The sequence below is a fragment of the Zalophus californianus genome, chromosome 4 (genome assembly GCF_009762305.2).
Source record: "Zalophus californianus isolate mZalCal1 chromosome 4, mZalCal1.pri.v2, whole genome shotgun sequence".
In the NCBI taxonomy this organism is placed as follows: Eukaryota; Metazoa; Chordata; class Mammalia; order Carnivora; family Otariidae; genus Zalophus; species Zalophus californianus.
Window position 1 is genome coordinate 137878693 of NC_045598.1, and position 19348 is coordinate 137898040.

The following is a 19348-nucleotide window of genomic DNA, read 5'->3' on the forward strand; positions in this document are numbered from 1 at the left end:
ATGCAGGCATCACCCTTGACACATATTCTACAACAGCTTAAAAAGCCAACATCTTGTAAAACAGCCTAGATATTCTTAACTTTGCGATAAGAGATCAAGTAGAAGTTTCACTCTCTATAACAAGTACTCTTCAGTTTCACCGAAGAGAAAAAGCAAAATAAGAGTACATTCTCACTCCTGGGTTTTGGGAACATCAGCTTCTTCAGTTTCAAGCTTTATTCTCTTGGATATTGCGAGGTCATCAGAACCCACTTGTTCTTTGACACAAGCAAAACCCCATGCTCAAAGTGACTGCAGGCCTACAAAGAAACAGCTGTGTACCATTCAATTATCTGGGCCATGCTTCTCCATGGTACAGAGAAAAATCATCTCTTTTTAGCCTGAAAGCAAGCACAGTTTTCCTTCTCATCTCCCACCATTCAGCCAATTTTTCTTCCTTTAACAAGACCAAATTTTTGGCTATATCCATTTAAGAAGCTTGTGTCCTTTACCTAGAGAAGATGAAACAAAAAGTTATAGCCTCATATAACAGAAATACCCAATTTTTTAAAAAGAAAAGATTTAACACTACACCAAAAGTAATAAAGAAAAATATGATTTACCTCTAAAGAGAACAGATTTAACACTTGAGAAAAAGACCATAGTGTAAGGTGTAAGTTATATGAAGAGATCATTTTGTAACACGCCCCCACTGTAACAGATCTATTCCTAAATGAGTTAGGAAGCCAGTTAAAGCAAGACGGGGTAGAATGGGCTTCGAGGCCTGAGCATTTACCGATAAGCAGCCTGCAATATAAACAAGAGCCCTGCACCTCTCTGTTATTTCGACAAAAGAATGCTGCAACCCTGGGAAACCTCTACCTTCCTGCGGCACCTTCTAGAACAGACATTCCTGAATACTCAGGAACCTGCCTCTACCTCCCCCACAGTTGCACACCTCAGAAGCAGGTCAATCCTGAACATGTTTTTCCTTCCCCACTCCCCGCTCCAGCTCCATCCGGAGATGAGGGGCCAGCCTTGATCTTCGGGGGGTTGGGGGGCAGGAGAACCAGGCCAGCCTGCAACAGTGACTGACAGAATCACGCGGGCAGAAGCCAACCGCCCCTGGGCTGCCTTGAAGCCACTGAAGGCAGCTGCAGCTCTGGGTCGAGGTCCGAAATGCTCCCTTCCTCAACACTCCCTTCCTCAACACCCACCCCCCCATCCCAACACCAACTGCATTTAATATCCAAAACTGTGACTGGCAAATCCAGCTTTAAAGAAGATCTCTTCTGTGAAAGAAGTCAGGCACAAGCAGGTCTCGGGTTCCCTTTGAACAGAGGAAAGTTGATATCCTGAAGGCCTGCCAAAGAAAGCAGCCTGTGTTTCAAGTCCATGCTTGTGATTAAGAACCTGAATAGTGACTGGACAGGGTGTGTGCAGGGGAGGGGGGGGAGGGCCAGCGGACAAATGTTAGTGAATACAGGAAATGAGATCTGTACTTGGGTTTTTACTTTCATTAAAATGTGCTTATGTTTCCCGTAGTATATGTGTCCCTTAATTAACAGGTATTTTCAAAGAAAGGACGATGCTGAGACACAAACAAATCAATGTGGGAGAAGGGCGCTGAAGAAGACAGGGGTCTCTAGGCCTTTTTACTCAAAAGAAATGTTTTACTGCTTTGCTTTTACACATTTTCGCCCACCAAGATGATGTTTAACTTACGGGGAAAAAAATGGTGAAGAATTACTGCAAAGCACGGGAAAAGACCAAACACACTAAGTACAGCTGCTTGAACCTCGAGATGCCAGGTCACAGAAGGAAGTGAATGACAGCCGTAGCTGCTTCCCAATAAGCCCCAGGGGGGCTGCCCACTGGCTTCTGCTGGAAGGGAAGAACTAATTCCTCAAAAGGTGTTCCAGTTTCCCCAGGCAGGCCAGACAGGGGTGAGGGGAGTGCTTCATTTTCAGCACCTCCACATCCCAGCATGGCCTTCTCCCCAAAACAGCAATCGCAAGACTGTAACTACAGACCCAAAGGCTCTGCTGGACTGGCATCCAAACACTTCACTCATCCGTGGTGAGCACAAAGATTCGCAGGCAAAATTCCGTACACTGGAGACTTGGTATTATTAAATAAATCTGCATTTTATTTTTTTTAAAGATTTTCTTTTTTTTTTAAGATTTTATTTATTTATTTGAGAGAAAAAACGAGAGAGAGAGAGAGCACATGAGAGGGGGGAGGGTCAGAGGGAGAAGCAGACTCCCCGCTGAGCAGGGAGCCCGATGCGGGACTCGATCCTGGGACTCCAGGATCATGACCTGAGCCGAAGGCAGTCGCTTAACCAACTGAGCCACCCAGGCGCCCAAATAAATCTGCATTTTAAATCCATTTAAGATAAGGTCTCTCCGGGCGCCTGGGTGGCTCAGTGAGTTAGGCATCCGACTCTTGGTTTCGGGTCAGGTCATGGTCTCAGGGTCCTGGGATGGAGGCCTGGATCAGGCTCCCTGCTCAGCAGGGAGTCTGCTTGAGATGCTCTCTCCCCTTCTCCCCTCCTGGGAATGCACACACACTCTCTCTCTCAAAGTAAATAAATTAAAGTAAAATAAAATAAAATAAGTTCTCTCCACATGACTGAGAGGCGGTGAAATATTGTAAACTATAGGATATTGGGTAGTTCTTTAAGCCCCCCACACTTCACACTCCCTCACTGGTAAGATGGGAAAGGAAGAGTACATCTGAGCAGAGCTGAAGGGAGGCTCAAGTAAGGCATTTGCTGCCCTAACTTGCTTGGTTGGGGCCAGGACCAGGGGTGCACTGAACAGACCGTGAGCATCATTGCCAAGTAAAATTCCTCCTTCCCACTCAATACAGGTTGAAAAGAACTAGGAATTTCAAATTCTTCCAAAGCTAAAAGGCCCAAACCATCCCCATCTCACCTTCTGCATCCTTCTAATCACCTCTCCGACCTCTAAAGAAAAGTGCAGAACTACCACATTCTCTGTGGCGGGGCGCACCGTGAAGGGCCCAGTAACATTTTTCTTTTGTTCAGCATAGAAAATACAGATGTGAGGTAGTGGTATTAATGAGAAAATGAACACACATTAAAAACTCCCCAATGGGGGGCGCCTGGGTGGCTCAGGCATTAAGCGTCTGTCTTTGGCTCAGGTCATGATCCCAGGGTCCTGGAATTGAGCCCTGCATCGGGCTCCCGGCTCAGTGGGGAGTCTGCTTCTCCCTCTCCCACTCCCTCTGCTTATGTTCTCTCTCTCTGTCAAATAAATAAATTAATTAAAAAAAAAAAAACTCCCCAGTGGGGCACCTGGGGGGCTCAGTCAGTTAAGTATCCCGGCTCCTGATCTCAGCTCAGGTCTTGATCTCAGGGTCACGAGTTCAAGTCCCACAACGGGCTCCACGCTCGGTATGGAGCCTACTTAAAAAATTCCCCAAAACTGCCTTTTATTGCCAAAAGCAAAAGGGTAACTGGGTGAATAGGCCCCGAGGTCAAGAGAAGAAGGAGTTCTCAGAGTGCCTGGGGGCTCCTGTTACAGTGCCACGTGGGCAAATGTGGGTGAAAGCCCCCGGAGCCTAGATGGGAGGGGCCACCCACCCCACAGCCTCTTCCTCAGCTCAGGGAGCTGGAGCACTTGCTGGTGGCCAACATGTCCCGTGTTTGGTGGCCAGTCCAAGGTGGAAGTGACAATGTGACAAATGTCCATACCCTGGAATGGCACAGGATTAGAACCACAAATGAACAACCACTTCCCTCAATTCCTTTAATTGATAAAGAAAAATCAAAAGTTCCTCTTCATCTTCCAGTAAATTTTAAAAATTATGCAGCCTCTAAGTGTTTCTGCTTTGCCGAGCATCCATACAGAGACCCAAAGAGTTAAAAAGTATGAGTTTTGAAAATTCTCAATTAATGATTTGAAATTTTTTCTAAGCTTTGAATCATTACACACATGCCAAAAAGAAAGACTTAAGTTAACGTCACAAAAGCAATGAAATTAATAATAAATGAACAAACTAGGAAATCTGTTTCTCAGGGGTTTTTTTATTTCCACAGGAAAAAAGTTAACACTAATAGGAAACATAAAATATCTTGAATAAATCCCTTAAGTAAAAGCAAAAGCAAAAGAAAAAGAACAACAAAATTCTTGAGTTCCATTTTACGGCCCCAAATGGGGAAAGATAAAAAGAGAAGACAAAAATGGAAATTCAGTGGAGAAGAAAGACAGGAAAAGAGAGAAAAAGCTAAAGGACGGGGGAAGAGCAAAGCTGCATGACAGACCCACAAAAAAATGCAGCACACCAAGAGAAAACGGAAAGGCACTGAAAGATGTGTGATTTGAGGTTTACGCTTCACTTTGGATTTTAGGGAATTATCAAAGTTATCTAGTACACTTTGAAAAGTTGGTTGTTTCAGCAGAGTTCACTGCCTTTCCAAACTTAGCAGCTACAGTTGCCATTATAAATAGAATAATCAGACTAGGAAAACATCATCAGACCAACGGCAGTGACCACAGCCCCAGCCAGAGGCAAACCAGCAAAATAGCAAGACTCCCAGGGCTGGAGTCCCTTCTGGAGGTTAAAAAGAGGAAGTTTGAGAATGGATTATAATTTGCGGAAAAATAAAAGCCTCTAAACCAAGAGAAATCTGTCATGTTATCTTTACTATTAGTCCAAATTTTCATTTAATCCCTGAAGCAATGAGCAATCCATTTAAAAATCACTGGAAGAACCGATTGAAAGGTATGGTTTCCCTTCCAACAATGACCCGAGAGAAATAGCTGATGAATTCCAGTTTGGGACCTGCCACTCTGGACTGAAAATCATTTCTTAAGAGAACCTGGGTGAGAATATTTGACAAATCCAGACACGACGCACACATGAATCCCATAGCCGAGACACTCCACGACAAAAGTGAGCACTCACAACTTCAGATTTGCCCTGAGAAATCACCAGTTTAAAAAAAATCATCATCATCATCACAGCTTCACTAGGATTTGGCTCAAATGTCACCTCTAGGCAAAACTGCTTCTCTGGCTCTCAAACCATCCAGAGAATATATAACACCACACTTTCATTTTGCAAATATTTAATAAGTACTTCTTCTCTGCAAGGCTGTTACCATTAAAGTGAATTATCGCTCACAGACTTGAGCTCCTTGAAGGTCACTCTAGGATATGACTATTAAAATACACTTTGCATTAAAAGCATCTTAACTAAAACCAGTGACATACAGAGTAACAGTTAAGCCAGTTACTCTCCCCAGCCTCTGGTTTCTTCCCTCATTTTACAAATGCACGCAAAGGTCAAGCTACCACCCTCTCTGCACTCAAAAACAAAAACCAACACTCAATACAGGCAAGCAAAGCCCATCCCACCCCAACCCACAGAGCCTGACTCTCTCTCAGCATTACCTACCATGGGTACTCAAGCACAGGCCAATATCTACTCTTTCCACCCAATCCATTTGGCCTCTCCACAGCCCTTGAAAGTTGAACTCCCCGTGGCTTAACCTGCACCTTCCTCTCCCGGCCCTGTAATGTTCACATCCAAGTTCGCTCTCCTTTTACTCCACTTTTTTTCCCTGCGCCATCTCAGCAACTTAATAGCTTCCAGTATCACATGTCTCCCAAACCTCGATATCCTGCCCCACCCCTCCTCTTAGAGATCCGTATTTCACTCCCAAACCTACCCACATAAATGTTCCAGGAGACCTGGGTAGTGGTTTTAAAACCCATGCACACAGTCATGGGCACTCTTCCCACCAAAAGTGGAGTCTCACCTCCCTCTCCTTGAATATGGGTTGGCCTTCGAGGCACATTTCTAACAGAACGAGGAGGAGGTGATGCCCAAGGCTAAGTCATAAAAAGCCACACAGCTTCCGCCTGCCTCTCTCTTAGGAGTCACACCTTGGGAGCCCTTAGACAACACGTAAGAAGGCAGGGTCTACAGCACAGCCTGCGGCAAAAAGCAATACTCAACATAGGCAAGCAAATAACGATCATCAAACAGGGTTTCTTTTTCTGTAGACCATGCAGACAGAGACAGGTGCCGAGGAGCCCCAACTGCTTGGGTCTTCCCAGTACAACTGCCCCTCATGGGAGTGAGTAAACCTTAAGATGATCCCCACCTCATACTTCAAGCCACCCTGGCTGAGGGTGAGCAGAGACAAGCCGTCCCCACCAAGCCCTGCCCAAATGACAGATCTATGACCATAATAAAGGCTGTTATTTTAAACCACTAGGTTGTTTTTTTTTTAAGATTTTATTATTTTTGCTAGAGAGCAAGAGAGAGAGAGAGAATGAGCACACGAGCGGGGGGGGGGGGGGGTAGTGGGAGAAGCAGGCTTCCCGCTGAGCAGGGAGTCCGATGCAGGGCTCGATCCCAGAACCCCGGGATCATGACCTGAGCCAAAAGCAGATGTTCAACCAACTGAGCCACCCAGGCACCCCTAAACCACTAGGTTTTAACATGATTTGTTATGCAGCTCTGGACAACTGGAAAGACCTCAAATGTGACATACCCCAAACTAAATTCATTATCTCCCTCCCTCATCTGTTCTTCTTTCTAGATTTTCTATCCCTTTTCCATGCAATCTGAAAGTCCTTCTCTACTCTTCTCTACTCTCAGATCGCCCCCACCCGACATCTGACACACTGTAACCCAGTAGTCTCTCAGGAATCCAGCACCCCACCTCTGGTGTGAAAATTAATAAAGGGAAACCTCACTAAAATGGAGTTGGGAGGGTGGGCAAGGGGAGCTCTCTTGCCCTACCACTCTCGTAGTTAATTGCAGACCCAACAAGAAGAGACAGGACCTTGCACACAGATACTACTTTACTATCCCAGCAAAAAGAAGGAAGGTTTCTTCCTGCCCCAACAGCCCAGCCAATGAGAGACAGTCCCAGCTCAGCCAATGAAAAGCCACTATAACTTAGAACTCCCAGTTTAGGGGCACATAGGTGGCTCAGTCTGTTGAGCATCGGACTCTTGGCTTCAGCTCAGGTCATGATCTCAGGGCGGTGGGATGGAGCCCAGTACAGGACTCCGTGCTCAGGGCAGAGTCTGTTTGAGATTCTTTCCCCTCCCTCTCCCTCTGCTTTTCCCCCCTGCTCCTGCACCCGCTCTCTCTCTCTCTCGCTCTCTCTCTCTCTCTTTAAAATAAATAAATAAATAAAATCTTAAAAAGGAACTCCCAGTTTACTCCAGTGGACTTTTTGTTTATGACAGTCTTCCCAGCTTCCCGCTTTCTTCTACAAAAGTACTCTTCTTCTTTGTTTGGTGGACTTGCCTGGGGTTTTGCCAGTATGCCTGTCCCGGATTGCAACTCTCTGTTATTCCCAAATAAACCCATCTTTTGCTGGTAAAATAACTGGCAGTCTTATTTCTGAAGGTTAACACTGGCTTACAGGAATACAGTGACACCCTTCACCTGGTTTGCTAGTATCTTCTATTCAACTGCCAAAATAATATTCTAAAACTGAACTCCTGCACACCTAACCACCAACTAATTGCCTACAGAATACAGTCCTGATTCTTGATCCTGACACACAAGACTGCTCACACCACCGCCCCTCCCCCACCTGGGTGACTACCAGAGACTCTGGATCCAGGGAAATTCTGAGGATTCACAAACACTTTTTGGCCCTTTCATGCCACAGCACCTTTGCACATGTTGACTCTCCTCCATAAATTCCCTTCTTCATCCTTCTTTCTCTCACTGCTTACAAAGAATCCTGCTTAGCCTTCAAGTCCAAGCTCAAAGGTTATGTACTTTGAGAATCTTTTCTGATGACCCAACCGGACTTGCTCACTTCCTCCGCCATCAGTTATGCAAGCCCTTACAACACCCACTTCACTACAGTGACCTAGTCTCTGTTCCTCTGGTCTGGCCTGTGAGCCTGAGGGCAGGCATCCTATCAGGTTTGCCCCCAAATAAATTAAATGCTTAATTTGAACTGGAAACCACTAAGTGAGCCTTTTACAGAAATATCTAATATTCAGTTTCAGAATCAATACTATTCAGTACCTGAACTGGTCACAGATTTTAACTTCATTTTCTAAGATATTTGGAGTATTATCAGCCTCCAGGAGATGTAGTGACTTATCCAGTGTCTCAGAACCCGAAAATGATGAAGTCAAATTTTGAACCCTGATATAACTTCAAGTCCAGCACTCTTTGCCCTAAACATTTACAATCAGTGCTTCGGCACAAGGACAGACACACGGCCACATTCTGGCAAAGATACACCCTTTAGCGCCCCACTCCCATGGCAGCTCCCACAGCTCACTGCTCTTTTGAACCACCCCTTTGAAAGGAAAAAGGAGACTGCATATAACTTTTAGGTAGTATAGTATGTTGTGTAAGGACATGTATTCTATAGCCAAATATCTCAAATTTAAGACCAAGATGTGTCTGTATCAAAGCTCTGTGCCCCTGGAGAATTTATTCTTCTAACCCTTTACACCTTGTTTCTTCATATGTAAAGCAGGGATATTAAGAGCACTGCGCATGGGTTTCTTGTGAAGGTATTAGAAAAATAAAACATGAAAAGCATGTAGAACATAACCTGGCATATAAAATACACTCAGCAAACACTGTCGCTGGTGTTAGGAGGAGTATTTCTTAACAGTGATCCAGTAAAAACCCCAGCTGGACAATTTAGGTAATTATAATGCAGGGCTGAAGCTGTGTCCCTTCAGATTCCAATTTTAATTAGTTAGGAAAAAAAAAAAACATTTCTAAGAAGTATGAAGTAACCCCAGGGCTTTAAACTGGTTAACAAATGTGGCTTCAATTTTTCTGGGACTCCTGGTGCTTCTCTTAGAGACAAGAGGTGTGGGACGCAGTTCTTGTAGCACTCACCACATCTGGCACATTTTGTACGGGGAAGTCGTGATCAATCAGCTTGTTTCCTTGTATATATAACGAACATAATACCAGTCCTGACACCCACCAGCATTAAAAGACTCAAATGAAATAATGTGTAGAAAAATTAATAAGAGTTTTGCAAAAGCCAGGTGGTGGCATCACCATCATCACCAACATTATTCTGAGTTCTAATAAGGTGATATACCAAAAGCAATACACTCACTCGACACCAAAACAACAGGTTGGTCATCCTTTTGCTAAGTGCCTCAATGGCCAAAATGTTTGCATTTTTCTGCAGTTTTTTTTCCAGAATTCTCATTCTGGTTAACGAGTAGCATGTACTTTCCACCACTGTCAACATAACCCTTGCCCTTCTCAACTGTATTCAAAGAGAACTCCTAAAATGTACGGAGACCATCCACGCCTCCTAAGCTCAGGATACAGTCAAAGCAAATAACTAACTTCAGTAGAACAACATAGGAAATGTATTTATGAAAGTACTTATTGAGCACTACATCCAACATGCTTCAGAGAACAGAACTGTAATCCTCACTGCCTCTTCCTCTACCTGTACACGTATGCACACAGTCAACATAATACTTCAGAAGTAAAATACCAATTTGGCTTCTCTTTACAGATTTTCAGTGATTTTATATAAAACCATAAGCACATTTGGAACATATATTCTTGTCTTCCTGCCAAACCATTATCCTTCCCTAGTTCTTACCCATTCTATCTAATCCCATCGACTATCTATGCTAGAAGTCTTTCTGATTAGTTAGGTACAACAGGACAAACATTTATGGAGCACCTGCTACATACACAGCTCACTGAGTGCCAGGAATACAAATTTAAGAACATTCTTCTGTTCTAGTGACACTTTATTTCTAGCCAAGTACAGGTCCCAGTGGGTTGGGTAAACCACTATCCTTATTCCTACAGCCCTGTTGATTGCACCATATGTTCCTTTTCACACCGCAATGCCTCCAACAATACTCAGAATACAACGGGTGAAGTTTGATCCTAATAGTAAACTCCCAATCCAAAATTTTATCAAGGTCACATTTTATGTAATTTTCTTAAATTTATTTATTTGACAGAGACAGCGAGAGAGGGAACACAAGCAGGGGGAGCGGGAGAGGGAGAAGCAGGCTTCCTGCGGAGCAGGGAGCCTGATGCGGGGCTCGATCCCAGGACCCTGGGATCATGACCTGAGCCGAAGGCAGACGCTTAACGACTGAGCCACCCAGGCGCCCCTTATACAATTTTTTAAACTGACATTTATGTTTGCATAGCTGTAACGTGAAATATACCATGCGTATAAGCCGAGGCATATAAATTAACAGTCCTGCCTAAAACCACTATTTTTAGTACTGACTGATTACAAAAGTGTCTTAAGAGAGAAGACTTAAAGACACAGAGAAGGAAGAACTGAAAGTTACTCAGAGCCATGCAAATTACTCCAAAAAAACTGTCACCTAGAAAATATTTGCTCTTAATACTGTATTTTGTTAGTAAAAACAACATTATGAAAGTCCAATATAACCAAAATGAAAATAAAAACAGGAAAAATAAATATGTGCCACAAAACACAAAGGTTTAATAAGAGCATGAGGTGGGCATGATGAGAAGGCCAAGACACACCAAGATCCCAAGTGTAAAAAAGTGAGTAACAATCTCAAGAGGGGAAGAAAAATGGTTAATAATATATATAGCCTCTCTAGTAAATGGAGAAATTTTAAATGAAAAGAGATGGCATTTTTCCCCTACAAAGTTCGTAATACTTTTTTTGTTAAGGCAATGACATCTGTGCAGCAAAGGAAACAACTTACAAGAGTGAAAAGACAACCTACTGAATGGGAGAAAATATGTGCAAACCATTTATCTCATAAGGGCTTAGTATCCATAATATATAAAGAACTCCTACAACTTGACAACAATAACAAAAACAATCCAATCCAAAAATGGGCAAAGGACTTCAACAGACATTTCTCTAGAGAAGAAATACAGATGGCCAACAAGCATATAAAAACATACTCTAGGGGCACCTGGGTGGCTCAGTCCTTAAGTATCTGCCTTTGGCTCAGGTCATGATCCCAGGGTCCTGGGACAGAGCCCCAAGTCAGGCTTCCTGCTCAGTGGGAAGCCTGCTTCTCCCTCTCCCACTCCGCCTCTGCTTGTGTTCCCTCTCTCACTGTGTCTCTCTCTGTAAATAAATAAATAAAATCTTAAAAAAAAAACAAAAAAACAGGGCACCTGGGTGGCTCAGTTGGTTAGGCGACTGCCTTCGGCTCAGGTCATGATCCTGGAGTCCCGGGATCGAGTCCCACATCGGGCTCCCTGCTCAGCAGGGAGTCTGCTTCTCCCTCTGACCCTCTTCCCTCTCGTGCTCTCTCTCTCATTCTCTCTCTCTCAAATAAATAAATAAAATCTTTTTTAAAAAAATAATAAATAAATAAATAAAAAACATACTCTACATCACTCATCATCTGGGAAGTGCAAAATCAAAACCACAGTGAGCTATCACTTCACACCCATTAGGACAGCCACTATAAAAAAAAAAGTAAATTAATTAATGAAATAAAAATGAAAACAAAAAAACAATAACAAGTGTTGCTGAGGATGCAGAGAAATAAGAACCCTTTCAATCTCCCCTGTCCATTTTGTGTTCCCCTCCTCATGCCTTCCCTTTTCCCTTTAAAACAACTGTTGGTGGGAAGCACCTCAGTGGTTCAGTCAGTTGAGGAACCAACTCTTAGTTTCAGCTCAGATCATGATCTAAGGGTTGTGAGATCAAACCTTCCATCAGCTCCCTGCAGGGTGTGGAGCCTGCTTAAGATTCTCTCTCTCTCTCCCCCTCTGCCCCTTCCACCCCTCCCTCAGAAAGGAAGGAAGGAAGGAAGGAAGGAAGGAAGGAAGGAAGGAAGGAAGGAAGGAAGGAAGGAAGGAAGAAAGAGAGGGGGAGAGAGAGAGAGAAAGAGAAAGAAAGGGAGGGAGAGAAATGGAGGATGGGGATGGGGACAGGGAGGTAGAGAAGGAGAGGGAGAAAAGCTATGCCATCAGGATTTCTGTTGAATTTTCATCCAGACAAACTGATTCTAATATTCCTTTGGAAATGAAATCTGGCAAGAATAGCTAGGGAAAAAAAAATCTAACAATAAAAAGAAAAACAGAGGGGCGCCTGGCTGGCTCAGTTGGTGGAGCATGTGATTCTTGATCTCAGGGTCATGAGTTCGAGCTCCATGATGGGCATGGGACCTACTTAAAAAAAGAAAGAAAGAAAAAAAGAAAAACAGAGTAAACAGGAGAGACAAGTCCTTCCAGGTATTTTTACATATTATGAAGCTACAATAACTTGTTTGGTTGCTGGGAATGCACAGATAGATCAATGGAAAAGAAAACAGAAATTTAGTATATGACAACAGCAGTATTTCAAATCAGTAGAGGAATAATCCATCATTCAGTGATTGGTATTGCGCAACTGAGTAGCCAATGGAGAGGGGGGTAAGATTCATACCTCACACTTTTTATCAAAATAAACTCCAGATGGATGAAAGATTTAAATATAAAAAATAAAACCATAAAAACAGAAACTCAAAGTGAGGATGTTATTTCTAGGAATGATTCAAAAGCTAGAAGCTAAAAATGAAAACAGCCATCCATTAGTATTTCTACTTGGAAAAAAAATCAGTATCAAGTCAAAAGAGTAAAGACAAACGAGGAAAAAATACATTAGCAATTCATATCGTGGACGGAGGGCTACATTCTGCAAATCGAGGGGAAAAAGTACAAAACAGAAATTGGGCAAAGTATATGATCTGACATTTCACAGAAAATGAAATATAAATCTTAAACTTACCAAACCACCTTCATATTAAAATATATATATAATAAAACATATGCTAAGGAACCCCTCTTCCCGGTATAGGATAAGCAGAGAGGAAAAAGTGTGACAACACCCAGGCCGAATTATGGAGGAAAGCAGATGCCCACACATTGCTGGTGGAGTAGAACTGGCAGAACGTCTCCCAAGCAGGATTTCGCACTATCCAAACTGAACAATCACATTCTTCTAAGAATTCTTCCTACAGACATACTGGCACATTTATCAAATGACTTGCATACAAATTTATTTGCTGCAGATTTGTTTTAGAAGCAACATATCAAGGGAAACCTAAATGGCCATCAAAAGGGAACAAATCAAATATCACCTTTTATGATACACAACATGGTACACCTACAAGCAGCCATTAAAAATGAAGCAGCTCTATATAACATTATGTTGAATAATCTCATATACTGTATTTAAGTGGAGGAAGTCAGGTGCTAAAGGATTTGTATGCTACAGTTTATATAATATACCCACACACATATATATTCAAATATAAGTGTGTGGATACCTACATGCATAGGATCTCTCTGGGTGGAAAGAGTAGAAACTGCTACAAGGATGGCATTGCTATCCAAGGGAAATAGCCCCCCACCCCCACCCCCGGGGAGACAGGAATGGGAGGGAGATTTACATTTTGCAATCTTTTAGTCCATTTGAATTTTGATCATATGCACTAACTACCTGGTCACAGTAGTCAAAATGATGTTGGAGAAGTATATTTTTAAAATATATTGAGGTTTTTTTGTTGTTGTTTTTTTCAAAAGGAGTTATAAGAGGCGCCTGGTGCCAGTCAGAAGAGCATGCGACTCGATCTCCGGGTCATGAGTTCGAGCCCCATGTAGGGTGTAGAGATCACTTAAATAAATTTAAAAAACTTTAAAAAATTTAAAAAGGAGTTATAATATGAAATATTCAATAAGAGATTATTTTGTGACTTGTTTAAAAGGATACATATATGGATGGGTATAAACCTATATGCTAATAATGATATTTCGGAGTAGGATTATGGGTGATTTTTTTTCTCTGTATTTTCTGATTTTTCTAAAATGAACAACGATTCACAGCTAACAAAAAGTATTTTTAATTTAAACATTTTTTTAACTTCAACTAAACATTAAATCATTTGATCCCTTGGATATTCTTCTAATAAAAATACATTGCTGGGGCGCCTGGGTGGCTCAGTTGTTAAGCGTCTGCCTTCAGCTCAGGTCATGGTCCCAGGGTCCTGGAATCGAGCACCGCATCGGGCTCCCTGCTCTGCGGGAGGCCTGCTTCTCCCTCTCCCACTCCCCCTGCTTGTGTTCCCTCTCCCCCTGCTTGTGTTTCCTCTCTCGCTGTGTCTCTCTCTGTCAAATAAATAAATAAAATTTAAAAAAATAAAACAGAAAACCTTTTAAAAAAAATACATTGCTAAGATTATGGTTTCTCTACCATATGCAAATAAAATTTGGGAGAAACTTTAACAGTCAACAATTAAAACAGAAATAATGGACCCCGAAGGAAAATAAAATAATCTTAGCCTACAATAAAAGGATTAGAAGCACATAAATTCTGGGGATTTTGCTGTTCTTTTTGGTTTCAAACTGAGAGTATATTTGCTTTTACTGTACGCATGGATTAGTCTGTTTTGAGATCCTGCTAAAAGACCACAACCCCTCCTACCACTCAGCTTGTGCCCTAGAGACCAGGCAAGCTGCCGCATAAAAATAAAGGCAGGAAGTGAATTCCAACAACAAAGACATTAGCACCCTATGGAAAGCGAGACTTGACCAAAGAAACCCAGAACCGGGGTGGGTCAAACCCTGGGATCTGCGAGCAGACCCTCCACACTATTATCCATTCATCCCTACCTTTGTTTTACTTTTAAATAAGTGACATCTCACAGTTCTATTATTTTGAAGGCATAATTACAATGCTGAATGACAGCGACATAGCATTGTGTTACTTTTCTTGCAGGCGTCTCCTCTCCCAGGATTTTGGCTGCAGGAGCCTTCCCTCTCTCCCTGAAAAAAAAGTTTTGGGGTGTGTGTGTGTGTGTGTGAATTCAAACACAGATAAAATGCACTAAGGGGACTGCCACTTCAATATGGTGTTAAACTACAGGTTATTACTAACATAAGACACTACTCAAGTATAAATATTGATTCAGCACCATAATAGGCAGCCAGGAGGTTTTTTTTACACAATGTACGCTCTAGTTAGCATGCCACACTACACTTTCAAAGTAGGAAGCACCAGACACATTCAATGTGCTATGCTGGGTTCCAGGGTAAAAACTCTTCAGAGGTACTACACAGTTTATGGTATGTTTTTATTTATTTATTTTTATTTTTTTTAAGGTATGTTTTAAATCAATTACTGTGGACTGAGCTCTCAATATAAACAGAGTATCGTGTAGAAAGTCTGGGTACAGGAGAAGTGGGGAAAACAGAAGAATCTGAGCCAGATACTGAAGAGTATTAGAATACATCATATAAAACACAAGGAAAACTATTCTAAAACTTTATAGCTCTGTTAAATAAAAAAAGTAGCAAAGGATAGATTTTGATTACTTCATATAAGGAAGATACAAGGAGACATTTTCAATAAAGAAATGCAATTAAGACAAGAGGTAGGGTATTTAATTTTACATACAGAGTTGTATGCTTTTTTTCCCCTCAGAGGACAGACAAATACAACTCCCTGCATACTAAAAAGTAAGTCAAACAAATCCTAAAATGTTCCTATGTGGCTTTAAGTACTTTACAAAAATCACAATTCAAGAGACAATCACAGAGTTTCATAAGCCTTCTTTCAGCCAACATTGTTTGGTAGTGAACATGCAGTTTTACAATCCCAACTTCCTCTTCCTTTAAGCCAGAAGGCTCACTATAGATTCAGTGAAGACTGAGCCACCCACTCTGGCTAGTTCAAAGATCTTAGATGTAAACTTACCCTCCAAGTCCAACAAGACCTTATTAACAACTTTCTCTGCCTAAGCACAGAGTTCTGCTCCTTTAAAATACTGAGGGAAGGGGCGCCTGGGTGGCTCAGTCGTTAAGTGTCTTGCCTTCGGCTCAGATCAAGATCCCAGGGTCGGGCTCCCTGCTCCACGGGGAGTCTGCTTTTCTCCCTCTCCCACTCCCCCTGCTTGTGTTCCCTCTCTTGCTGTGTCTCTCTCTGTCAAATAAATAAATAAAATCATTAAAAAAAAAAAATACTGAGGGGAAAAAAAGAATAGGAGTAAGCGGGAACCAAGGGAGGACATCAGAGGTTCCAACAGCCGGAAGGTGCTCTTGGTCACTTTTCCTTTCCATCTCTGTCAGTCCACAAACATTTCTGAGCACCTTCTTTGTGCCATGGGAACATAAAGGTGAAAATGCAAAAGAGGCAGATGGAACCAAAAGTGTAAGGAAAGGCCACGTGGTTGCAACACAGCAAAGCTGAGTGAGCCAGCTGACCTTCCCAAGGCAGGTGACTCATCTTTCATTCTGAGCTGAGTCTCCAGACTCCCCACTTTAAGGGGACGGACTTCCCTTGCCCTCGAGGAATAACAATTAAAAACAAGAACTAACACGACTACCAAGGAAAACATCTGAAAGTTAGAAACAGAAAGACTCCTCTTATAAGCCAAAGAACTTATAAAATATGTCTTAGCCACATACATGAAAAACTAGTCCTACAAAAACCACACAAGGTGCCATCAGCACAGAGGTACTAATGACTGATTCTCACCAGCCAAACTAGAATACCAAATCTAATAAAATTAGTCACTCCATTCACCTAGTCAAACAGCTATTTAATCTAGTTTGACAATTACCAAACACAGTTACTCTAAAAACACCACTATGTTAAATATGACAATGTAAGGTAGATACAAATATGCATGTTTACAGGTTTGGCACCCTGGACACACTCATTAAAAGACAGAATAATACTGGCTTACATGGTGGCTCCTAGGCCTTCTCCTAAAAATACATTTAAGATCTGAGATGAGCTTTCTGACTCAAACATTTAAATATCTACCATGTTCAAATCACCATGTTACCCAACCATGGACAAAGATGAAGTACGTGCTTCTAACCTCAATAAGCTCAAAGTCTAAACAACATGGGTGCATATAATATAGAAATATGATATATTTCTATATATATATTGTACATATATATACAATCTAATTACATATTGTATATAATGTTTACAGTATAAGGATTTATATGTTAAGTGTGGATCAATTTGAGGGGTGGGGAGAAAGGAAGGGCTGGAAGGTTCCAAAGATCCCTACAACTTATCAAAAGTAAAATACAAAATAATATATATGGAATATGGTTTCATTTACATAAAAAGTATGCATAAAGGCTAATGCAAAGAGTAGTAAGCAAAAATTAAAACTGTTGTGTTTGAATTCAAAGTATAAGCAATTCCTATCCGCACTTCCTAAAATTTACCTTAATATTGTTAACTTTTTTTTAACCACTTATGTATCTTTTAAAAAGCGACCACGCAGGGCACCTGGGTGACTCAGTCGATTAAGGGTCTGCCTTCAGATCAGGTCATGATCCCAGGGTACTGCGATGGAGCCCCGAGCACAGCCCAGCATACGTCTCCCCGCTCACAGGGAGTCTGCTTCTCCCTCTCCCTCTGCTGCTCCCCACCCCCCCATCATGCGCGTGCCCCTCCTCAAATAAATAAAATCTTTAAAAAAATAAAAAGCGTGCCACGCATCTGTATTACTGTTACTGGGTTATTATCACAAAGATGAAGCAATATTTAAATATTGAATATTTAAATCTTTAAGCCATGCCCTCCTGTTTACATCTCTCTTAAACAATAATTCTAGGGGCGCCTGGGTGGCTCAGTCGTTAAGCGTCTGCCTTCAGCTCGGGTCATGATCCCAGGGTCCTAGGATCGAGCCTCACATCGGGCTCCCTGCTCAGTGGGGAGTCCGCTTCTCCCTCTCCCACTCCCCCTGCTTGCGTTCCCTCTCTCGCTGTGTCTCTGCCAAATAAATAAATAAAATCTTTAAAAAAAAAACAATAATTCTAGTGGAGACAATTCCACTTGAGATACTGTTTTCAGAAACAAACGCATCCAAAGCAGCAGTAATGAGACTATGGGGTTTCACCTTGATGAGTAAAAGACGACCCTTACTATGAAAAGCTCCCTTCCCCCAAAATAAACCCATAGACACCAGGACATAATGTAGAGACACCTCTCATGTTACATATATACGCCCAAAACCATCGCCATAGGATCAGACGCCACCAAAAACCCTAACCACGTTAACTAGAAGAGGGCAGAAAGTCTCAATATTGGAGGGGGGGCGTAGTCATGTTCCCATCCTGAGCGGCGAAACGACCCACTGTCGTCAGTTCCTCAGTTTCCACCAGTTACAGGAGCTAGCTGTACAGTATTCCCTTCGTGCTGCCTTCTACCCAAAGCGCATCACGGTCCACATCCCCGGCTCCGCGAGCCTGCTGCCAGCCCCTCCGCCGCCACCCAGAACCTTCTTTCCTTCTCTCCCTCCCCACCCCCTTCTCTGTCTCTCTCCCTCTGTCTCTCGGTCTCCTTGTCTGCACGTCTCTCTCCTCTTTCTCTCTCTCTCTCTCTCTCTCTCTCCTCTCTCTCTCTCTCTCTCTCTCTCACACACACACACACACACACACACACACACACACACACACAGGCGCGCGCGCGCGCGCACACGCGGCCCCATCAGCCCGCTCCGCCCGTCAGAGCCGCTCCCTGCGGCTCGGCCCCACCAGGATGCCAGAACCCGATCCGGAAGATGCAACTTGAAGAAGGCTCGCCTCCCGCTCGGGCGCCGGCCGGGGACGCGGTGCACCTGTTCGGGCGCCGGGCCGCGCGCAGCCCGGCGCAGCACCCGACCCCGCGCCCGCGCCCGCGCCCACCCCGGAGACGCCGCGCCGGCGCTCCCGGCGCCCTCACCTTGCTCGCCGCGGTCCATGTCTCCCGCCCGCCGCCTCGCGTCCTCTGCGCCTCCGCCGCCTGCAGCCCGTCCCGCTCGGATCGCACGCCCGCCCGCCGCTCCGCTCCGCTCAGCGCCGCTCTCCTCCTCGCCTCCGCCCGCGACTCCCGCGAAGTCCCCTCCCCCGGAGGCGTCGGGCGCGGCGGCGCCGCCCGCCCTCGGCTGGGAGAGCTTTCCCGGGGCGTCACCCAACCACCTGACCCGGCCGACCTGTGCGCTCGGCCACGTCGGCGCGGCGGGCGGCGCCCGGCTAGGAGGGCTGGGCCGGCCGGCTCGCCAAACCCGGCGGAACTCAGGCGCCGGGAGGGAAGAGCAGCGTGGCTGCGAGGTGGAATCGACCATGGAGGCTGCGTGCAGACCGCTCGCGAAGCCGACTGGCGTTGGCGTCCCACCCTCAAGTTATTTATAATATCAGAAGTTCCCTCTGAGGCATAGAAGATGCCCTTTCTCTGCCTCCGCAAGCACCTGCTCTTGTGTACTTACTGAGTAGAAAACACAGGAAGGTTACTTAGAAATGCCAATGGCTCTTTCTTCGCTTAGAGTTTTCGTAGTCTCCTACTGCCGAAAACAACATCCTCTTATATCTTCAATAACTAGCAAAACAAGCAAAGAGGGGGAGGTTACAAAGA

At 43.7% G+C, this 19348-nt stretch overlaps 1 protein-coding gene across 1 annotated transcript in view; it reads right to left on the reverse strand.

Moving 5' to 3' along the window:
- TPD52 (tumor protein D52) overlaps positions 1-19051 on the reverse strand; it is a 102060-nt gene extending 83009 nt beyond the window's left edge. Inside the window, exon 1 of the mRNA XM_027619559.2 lies at positions 18680-19051. Coding sequence (XP_027475360.1) covers positions 18680-18698 — 19 coding nt within the window. The 5' untranslated portion in view covers positions 18699-19051. The remainder of the gene's footprint in view (positions 1-18679) is intronic.
- Positions 19052-19348: the final 297 nt, after the last annotated feature.